General features: G+C 41.6%; 1 protein-coding gene across 1 annotated transcript; it reads left to right on the top strand.

The window, feature by feature from the left end:
• The first annotated feature begins 870 nt into the window (after positions 1–870).
• Positions 871–2,511, top strand: LOC109748367 (uncharacterized). The gene has a single exon (XM_020307400.3). The coding sequence runs from the start codon at positions 871–873 to the stop codon at positions 2,509–2,511; it is 1,641 nt and encodes a 546-aa protein (XP_020162989.3).
• Positions 2,512–9,730: the final 7,219 nt, after the last annotated feature.

Below are 9,730 nucleotides of genomic sequence, written 5' to 3'. Positions count from 1 at the left end.
ATGGTGGTAAAACATATGATGCACGGACCATGCGGTGCTCTCAACCCGAAGAATGTTTGCATGCAAGAAAACAGATGCAAGTGCAGATACCCACGGTCGTACAATGAAAACACAGCACAAGGGAAGGACTCATACCCAGTTTATCGGCGTAGAGACGATGGAAGACGTGCTAAGGTCCGAGGGAAGATGTTGGACAACAGATGGGTTGTGCCTTATAACCCATACCTTCTGCGGATGTTCAATTGCCACATCAACGTTGAGGTCTGCTCTAGCATAAAGGCCGTCAAATATCTTTATAAGTACATTTACAAGGGTCATGATAAGGCTTCTTTCAGCATCGACCAGCCCGACGCCGATGGTAACATTGATGAGATCAAGAGATACGTTGACGCCAGATGGGTCACCCCTCCGGAGGCTATGTGGAGGATATTTGGCTTCCCACTTTGCGCCAATTACCCGCCTGTCTTGCAGTTGCCTCTTCATCTCCCGAATATGCACAGGGTTGCATTCAATGCGCAGGCTGACTTGAAGAATGTTGTCGCCTCCGAAAATGCTTCAAAATCCATGTTAACGGAGTATTTCAAGGCTAACCAGGAACACCCTCGGGCTAGGCATATATTGTACAAGGATTTTCCCAGAAGCTTCACGTGGCAGAAGAAAACGAAGTTTTGGAAGCCGCGGGTCGAGCGTTTTCAAATAGGTCGCATCGTGTCTGCCAATCCTGCCGAGGGGGAGCGATACTAGCTGCGTGTGTTGCTAAACCATGTTACGGGCAAAACATCCTTCGACGACTTGCTCACCGTAGACGGCGTGCTATGTGGGAGCTTTAGAGAGGCTGCTGAAAGGTTGGGCCTCATCGAGGCAGACAACATGCTCAACGACTGTCTTAATGAGGCTGAGCAGTGGGAAATGCCATGTTCTCTTAGGAGGCTCTTCGCAACCATCTTGGTGCACTGCGAGCCAGGCGACGTGCGTGGTTTATGGGATCGGCACTTTGAGCCTATGTCAGATGACTATCGTCGATCACGCACGTCCCCTGACGAGGTGGAGCAGATGGTGTTGCTTGACATTAGGGGTATGTTGCAGTCCATGGGTAAAGACATTGTTGATTTCGCTCTTCCAAGCATAGATGATGCATTTGACCCAACCGAGGGCGAGGCAAGAGAGGCCATCGAGGAATCAACCGTGGAGTTTGACGTGGATGACACTAAATTGGCATCTTCCCTGAACTTGGAGCAGAGGGCCGCATACGACGAGATACTAGGGGCTGTTGAACGCGGTGACGGGGGTGTATTCTTTGTTGATGGCCCTGGAGGTACAGGGAAGACCTTCCTATACAGGGTGATGCTTGCCAAGGTGAGGAGCGAGGGCAAGATTGGTATCGCTACCGCGACGTCGGGCGTCGCCGCTTCTATCATGCCTGGCGGCAGGACTGCCCACTCGAGGTTCAAGATCCCATTGAGTTGCGATGATGGCGCCTCGTGCTGCTTCACCAAGCAGAGTGGGACCGCCAAGCTGCTAAGGATGGCCTCATTGATAATATGGGACGAGGCCAGCATGACGAAGCGACAAGCGGTCGAGGCATTGGACAATAGCATGCGCGACATCATGGGAATACGCGACCGACCCTTTGGAGGAAAGACTGTTGTTTTTGGCGGGGACTTTAGGCAGGTGCTTCCGGTCGTCAGAAGGGGGTCGCGGGGCCAGATAATTGATGCAACCCTCCGAAGTTCTCATCTATGGAAGGGTATGCGGCAGCTTCGGCTCATCACCAACATGAGGGCTCATAATGACACGTGGTTTGCCGATTACTTGCTAAGGGTCGGCAATGGCACTGAGGATGTCGACGATCAAGGCAACATTCTACTCCCTGAAGACATTTGTCTGCCATCTACAGGCGAGGTTGACGACCTGGAGAAGCTTATTGACCACGTGTTTCCGAGTCTAGATGACAACATGTCTGATTCGAATTACATGACATCTCGAGCAATCCTTTCCACGACAAACGACAATGTCGACAAGATAAACATCCGCATGATAGAGCGTTTTCATGGAGATGAAGTAATCTACCATAGCTTCGACAGTGCGGAGGACGACCCATATGGCTACTACGCTCAGGAGTTTCTGAATGGATTGACTCCTAACGGTCTTCCTCCGCATGCACTCAAGCTAAAGCTGAACTGCCCTGTCATACTTCTAAGGAACATTGATCCAGCTAATGGACTGTGTAACGGCACTAGGCTTGTTGTTAGAGGTTTTGAGAGGAACACCATTGATGCAGAAATCGTGATTGGACAACACGCTGGCAGGAGGGTCTTCCTTCCTCGATTACCTCTCTGCCCATCTAAAAACGACATGTTTCTGTTCAAGTTTAAGAGGAAGCAATTTCCTATAAGGCTTAGCTTTGCTATGACCATTAACAAGGCTCAAGGGCAGACCATCCCGATTGTTGGTGTCTACCTACCCAATCCCGTGTTCTCTCATGGTCAGCTCTATGTTGCTTTGTCTTGAGCCACCGCGAAGAGAAACATAAAGATACTCATTCAGAAGGAGAAGCCGAAGGAGAAGGCCAACAAGCAAAAGGACAATCCAAAGAAGCGAAAAAGACCGACCGTGTCCTTACTGACCTCGATGAAGAACATCGTCTACAAGGAAGTCCTTACAGGCTGAAGTCCGGTCTTAATGGACCGGCAGGTTCTGTAATGAGAGAGCATTTACTCTTGCGATGGTCAAGATATGTTGTAATTCGTTCTTTTACATATATCTTTTTATTTGGTATTTTGATAGTTGGAAGTATACTCCATTTAGTTGAGCTATTAACTGCATTTCAATAATCAGCCGTCATATTGGCACCATCATCGCTGTTATATAATGATTGGCCTGATAAATACCTGGAACATGCGATGAAACTTTTGTTTTATGGCAAGTGAGCATACCCGTTGTTATTATTTTGGTATTTTGATAGTATGCTTGAATGTAAGTTTATTGGCTCCTTATTATCCCTGTATTATTCTGATAGTTCATAACTATAAGATTCTGATTGGTCTGAATTATAAGACCAACACACGCAGAAGGGAAGTTTGTGTAGCTTTTGAAGATATCTTTTGCATATGTACTTCTAATAAATAATAAAATGCTAGTGTGCGTACTTGCAAATAAGTTTAATTGCCCGCGCGTCTCTGGAGAATGTGACAATGCACATGTCTGATCGTTGAAGTGTGCAATCTTTGGAAAAAAGTTATTTAACAGTTCTATTCAAGTTACATAGTTTTTTCTTGCATGGGTTCATTTACCTTCATGAATTTACTGCGGATCTGAAAGAGTTCTAACCTTAAAAATTGTACAAGGATGCATTAATCTAGGACCTGGCGAGGATTGGTTCAGCGAGCAAGCATTGTTTCATGGATTTCTGGTCCATGAGAACTTGTGTTCGGCTGATATCGGGCATCCTGTGTTGTGGTGCCGTAGCGGGTCAACAAGGATTCGACTTAGAAGGAAAGCAGCGTCAGGAGGCTGTCAGCGTCTGGAGGATATGATTTTTCATTTCTAATTTCATTTTTTTTTGAACCAGTATCTTAAGGAGGCTGGTTGGGCTGAGGGTGGTCGACTTATAGGTTGCACCCAGCCAAGACGATTGGCTGTGCAGGTATCAAATGTTTAAATGTGCATCAAAATGTGTATCCTTCTCTAGATGCCATGTAATACTATGTTTCTCTTTTTACCTTCTGATGAGAGCATGCACCAGATTATTCTTTTGGGTACGTCCGTAGCAACTAGCATGGCGAGTAAGGCTCTTAGCTAATTATCTAGATCAAGTATCTGTATTACTTATGGATATTTTCCTATCACATTCTACACTCATTATATATAGCTCCAAGTCCATGCTAAATAAACGAACCCTAGCAAAATTATGATAGATAACTCCTAAAAGATAAGCTTGGAGGACTTTCTCAGGCCTCAGCCACGGAGATTTATACAGCTTCCCCTTTGTGACCTAGGCGTTTGTGACAGGGTTGCCATGTGGTAGTGGCCATAGTGCCCAAAAGTGTGTCTGTAACAGGAGTCAGCTGAAATGCATTTAGCTGAAAACTTTATTCATATGGTTCGGCAGTGATTTCTGACATCCTATACGGAGCAGACAGCTGATAGAACCATGCCCTATGTGCTGTGCTTATGCCTACATCGTTTGACACGGCATGACCATGATCAATTTTTTTACATATGGAGTACTGATTAGGGAAATGATGGAAGATCCTCAAATAAGCAAATATAGGTGCCATGTTATGACCCTCAACATTAGTTATATTGTCTAACAGGCAAGAGAAATAACATCCATATTTTAGCAATAAATAAAATATAATTTATTGCACAAAATGATCCATATGGAAACTTTTGAATGCGAAGTAGCAACGCACGGGCCTTCCAAAGTCGATGCCATTAGTTGAATATTGAATTTTTGTCCTACTATTTAGCATGTAGGTTATATTTTAATGGCATGTTTAAAACATAACCTCAAACCGAAATTGGAAATAACTTAATTTTAATATATGCAGACTTATTAATATATATCCAAAATAAAAGAATCCAAAATCCAGATATAATATCCGGAAACAAATAATATATTATCGGCATACTTAGTATATATTACGGCAGGTGATCATATCTGGTGTTTATATAATGGCATGTTCAGTGTTTTTCCTTGTAAATATATTAATAAGTTGATAACGCCGAATCACAACTTTGATTCCATTAAATATTTTGTGATTGTGATCAACTGAGTTGATTCATTTTCCGATTTAATAATTATTGTTTCCTTATAAACATCTATAAAATGCTACACCCTTGAATCACCGAAACCCAAACCAGACCGCTCTAACACCCTTGCCACTCCAGCTTACTTTGACATGTCGTCATCCAACAGCATCGATGGGGCTGATGATAACCATCAAGATCAGGAAGAAACTAGGGAGCTCCACCCTGATGATCTTGGTCAACTGGAACAAGATGAGGAAGAACCGCAGCAAGATGTGAATGTTGGTGAGGGATCGGCACCTAAGTGTAAGAAACTAAAGATGCATGATCATACCCTGCCTGTTCAATTCCCATCCACTCTTTCGTCAAACCACTTTGATAACCTAATCCGACGTCGTGAGGTGCATCACATCCCTCATGCACATGTCCCCTCAGGCTGGGATATCCAGCGTGACACGGGGTCAAATGCAGTGAGGAAAGACGTTTGGGGTAGCAACAACTATGAGATTCTGCAAGCACAAAAGCATACTAGCATGTTGGTGCAGGTTTTGATTGATCACATAAATCGGTTGACGAAGGTGGTCGAGAAGCATATCCAAGCATGCGACAAGAAGCCACCACCACCTTCAAACGACCAGGCATGAGGAGGTCTACAATAGTGTTGAGATGTTAGATTGTTACGATTTTTCATCGCGTGTAACCGTTCGGAGTTGGAAAATAATAAAGTTTGATTTTCAGTTGATTTATCCATGTTACGTGTCTGCTAAATATGCTCAATGACAATTTTATTTTCCCTTATATCTTATTTATCACCTTAATTACGCTCTAATTTGTCACCCTAATTCTACACGATGATATCGTGTCTAAAAAAACAGCATCAAATGACGCTCTAATTTGTCACCCTAATTCTCAGCCGGAAGTCCTCCATGCAGGCATGCACACGATCTCTCCCATCTCTCTTTGTATTCCTGATGCATACTAGGGTCTCTCGCTGCCGTCCACCTGGGTTCTGGTGCCGCCACGCCTTTGATCTCCTCGTAAAATCCACTACGATCCTTCTCATCCACCTTGGGCAGCAGCAGCCAGGCCTCACGCGTTGAGAGAGAGATAGATGAGCGATTATTTTTTCTGACCGAATGATACCGCTGATGTGTTGCTTCTGCTAATGCATAAACAGAGAGGGGCATGTGTCTAAATCCGTTGCTGCTAATGCATACGCGTAGATAGACAAAGATCATATTGTTTGCTAGCTATGGGAGCGTGTACTTCTACTACTATTACCTTAGGTGCTCTACTATTGTATCTCATTTGTACGTATGTGTGTTATACAGATTGTTGTGATGAAAAAGAATAAACAATATGATCTTTTGCAAAGCTGTGTTGGACTGAATGATTTGTACTCAAATTATATTTTTTGATATACATGAGGATCGTAAAATTATGTGTTAGACATGATTTATGTGAAAATACTAAAATTGTCTATTGTCCCGTAGCTACGCACGGGCAATTACCTATAACATGATTAAAGATATCATCAAGGTAATGGAAAATAACATAATAAAAGGGAAAAAGTAAATAAATTAATGTGAATATCAGAAAGGTTAACAAATATCCATAAAGAAGAAAGTCTTTTTTTCATAGGCAAGTGATAAATCAGATCCGTTTTCATAGGCAAGTGATCATAATGTGAATCAATTCGGTTGATCATGCACCGATTTTGAGATGTCTGTTTCCTTGATTAATAAACAATTTTAAGGGGTTGCCGAATATTAAATATCTGAATATAGATATGTCACCCGCGCAGGCCTAGCCTGCCAAAAACAAATTTTCATCACTATTTCGTTTCCCCTTAGCCCACTATGCTTATATAAAAAAGGCCTGCTGCACCATATTTGTCTCCATCATCATTCTATAGTGGAAAAGTCATTTCCTCCACGACGACTATGGTAATCTCATACAGATCGGTCGCCTCTAAGAGGGTGATGGCGTCGCCGCCAGTTCCTGTCAGCAGTCAACTCATCACCCCTCCGTTGAACAGGCAAGATAGAAGAATCTTTTTGTACGTCTATTTGCCATCACTAGATAATGTGTTATTTTCTTGAAATAATCACCATTGTTTTGCCACTTGGTCTTTTATCTTAAAAGATGGAACACATGGCATACACTAGAACATAATAATAGGCTTGGCGATCAAAACATCTATTGTTGGCTTGTTCATCTTGTATATTAGTTAAAACCAGATGGAAAGTGAGTCTGAAATACATAATCGTTTTTTTATCGTGTATAAACCACATGTACCAATCACTAACACAATCACCTGAGTATATTACTAATTGATTAGCATCAATTTATACAGTTTTTGAAGGTACGAGATTCAAGGTCTGGCTGTAATCTCATTGGGGCCGTTTCTTATATTCATTGGGGACTGCATGTTTTCAACACCATTTTTATCCCATATGCAATAGTTCTGATGGCAAGAAGAAAATAAATAAGAAAAACATAATAATATGTATAAATTTGACATGATTAGTGTTGGGCCACTATAATGTTATGCTCCTTGTCTGTTTAATTTTATGCTCCCCTTGCAAAATAATTTTACCTCATCCTTTTGTTTTATTCTACTTACAGGAACTTGAATTTTCATCGTGCCCAAATGGAGCACATATATCAGAATTGCTGGAATATTGAAGCTAGGGTCATGTGGAAGGCTCACATCAAAGAGAATGGCATGGGAAACTTGTACCTTCAGTGCATACTACTAGATCGTCATGTAAGGCATTAATCATCTACTTTATATCCCGCATTTTCAAAATACATTTTTATAAGCATTTTTTTGCTCATTGTTGTTATGATTCATAAAAATATATTAGGGAACAAAGATGGAAGCGATTGCGTACAACAGCCAGGCAATCCGTTTCAACAGCATGCTACAAACCGGTAGTACCTATGATTTTAATCGCGTCGGGTTCAACCCCACAGAAATGCCTGATGGACATTTCTGGTACCTAGCCATGGACTTTGTCACCACACTAAGTGCTACGACCGAGGTTCGGATGTCGGCACAGCAGATAACGTCGACAATTTGTCCACCGTGCTTCCCACAGTTTGGAGAAATATTCGAGCTACGGGACAGAACAATCACTGGCGCATCATCTTTATATTTGTGAATGCATATTACTCCGTACAACTCAGAGTCTCATTGTGATTTCAAATTTGCAGATGTGGTTGCTATCCTTGCCTACGTTGGTCAGATAGAATATAAGTGGGATTCAATATATAAACGCCGTGTCCCTACCCTTGTGATTGGCCTCATGAACTTTTAGTAAGCGCCATTTATAATTTGAAATTTTCATATGCTTCTTTTTATAATTTTATTGCTGCAATGATAGACTCACATTTATATTTGTTTGTAGACGGCAGATAATTTTCTTACGTGTACGTGAAGAACACGTTGGTCGTCACTTCTGCCATTTGCAATGCACTGACAATCTGTTCGAGAAGATTGTTGTTACTTACGTACAGGTAAATCGGAGGCAGCGATGCTTGCAAACCATGAGGGAGAGCACATTCTTCTTCTCTCCTAACATTAATGATGATCATCATCATGTACAAGGTAGGGGCTGCGTTCTATTTTAAAAAAATTGTCAATGTTTTTTGTCTTTGATACTATGTCACTATTATATAACACTATTTTTTAACGTAGATATCCATGAAGCCAGCCTCACGACACTTGATGAAACACGTGCGTACGTCAATGGTTTTGTTCAAGCTAGGTACAATAGACGCTAGAAGTATCCCAGCTGAAACTAGAGCGGCCTTGAGGGTTTAGGACGACTGGCTATGTACTGCTGCATATTCAAATGTCGCAAATAAATGGCTACTACAGTTTTGTAAGGGGTCGAATTGATAATTATCCTTTTGGCAATATGAATAATGTATTCTACTACTGTTGTTTTTTATTGATAAATCATGATATTTCTTTCAAGAAGGCGTCCTATGTGTATGTCTAGGGCATAACTAGATGTGTCATAGTTATTCCACATTGATATGAGACACTCAAACATAAAATAAAAGAAAAAAGCTACCCACAGCAATCTTCATGCACAATCAAAGACATGTTCTTTAGATGTGCAATACTACTAAAAGCACATCTAAATGTGCTTCAGCAAAAACGTATTTTATAAATCCAGGGAGATATACCAACTACCGGAATATAGAACAATGCATGTAAAAGCAGTGGGCATTAGTTGCATAATTGAATTAAGGGTAAAGCTATAGACTCTTCCACATGGTATAGGTTATATTATGTGATATAGTTGTTGAACCACTGAAAATATATATATACCCCGCTGAAACGCACTGTCAGTTGCCTATGGATTATATATATGTAGCGAATAAACGGTTTGATGGCTGAATATAATTGGATTGGGAAGATATTATCTAATATTGGGAGCAAGATCTGATCCTAACACAATTGGAAATAATTGCTACAAGGAAATTAATAACGTCTTTAATTAAACGACGTTTATCTTTTGGAAGGCAATATTAACTCTCCAAACAATTAGATGTCACGGTAACAAAATGATAAACTCCATCTGCGTCCTATTTCACCACCCACCCAAGTTCACATATATCCCATCAGCAATTTCCGATCAAGAATGAATTTTCTATCCCATGGAGGCGATCATTGGGAACGCTGCGCACGCACCCCAAGAGGGTGCGCCCGCACCCCAGGAGGATGTTCCCGGGCCCCAGGAGGATGTGCCTGCGCCCATGGATCTTCTGCCCCCAGCAATGCATGCCGTGGAAGATGCACTCCAATACATATTTCACTTTATCATGGGCGTTCGAGACCAAGAAACATTAAAGTAAGTTGTTTTATTATACATTCTTGTGTTATATACTCTAGTACAGAGCAAACTAGGATAGCTAGACTGGCAATCCTAAAACATTCATAGGTACATGTATACGTTTTTTA

This window comes from Aegilops tauschii, chromosome 5, assembly GCF_002575655.3.
Source record: "Aegilops tauschii subsp. strangulata cultivar AL8/78 chromosome 5, Aet v6.0, whole genome shotgun sequence".
Classification (NCBI taxonomy): domain Eukaryota; kingdom Viridiplantae; phylum Streptophyta; class Magnoliopsida; order Poales; family Poaceae; genus Aegilops; species Aegilops tauschii.
The sequence above is the reverse complement of the archived record's forward strand: the minus strand, read 5'-3'. Positions and strand labels throughout refer to the sequence as shown.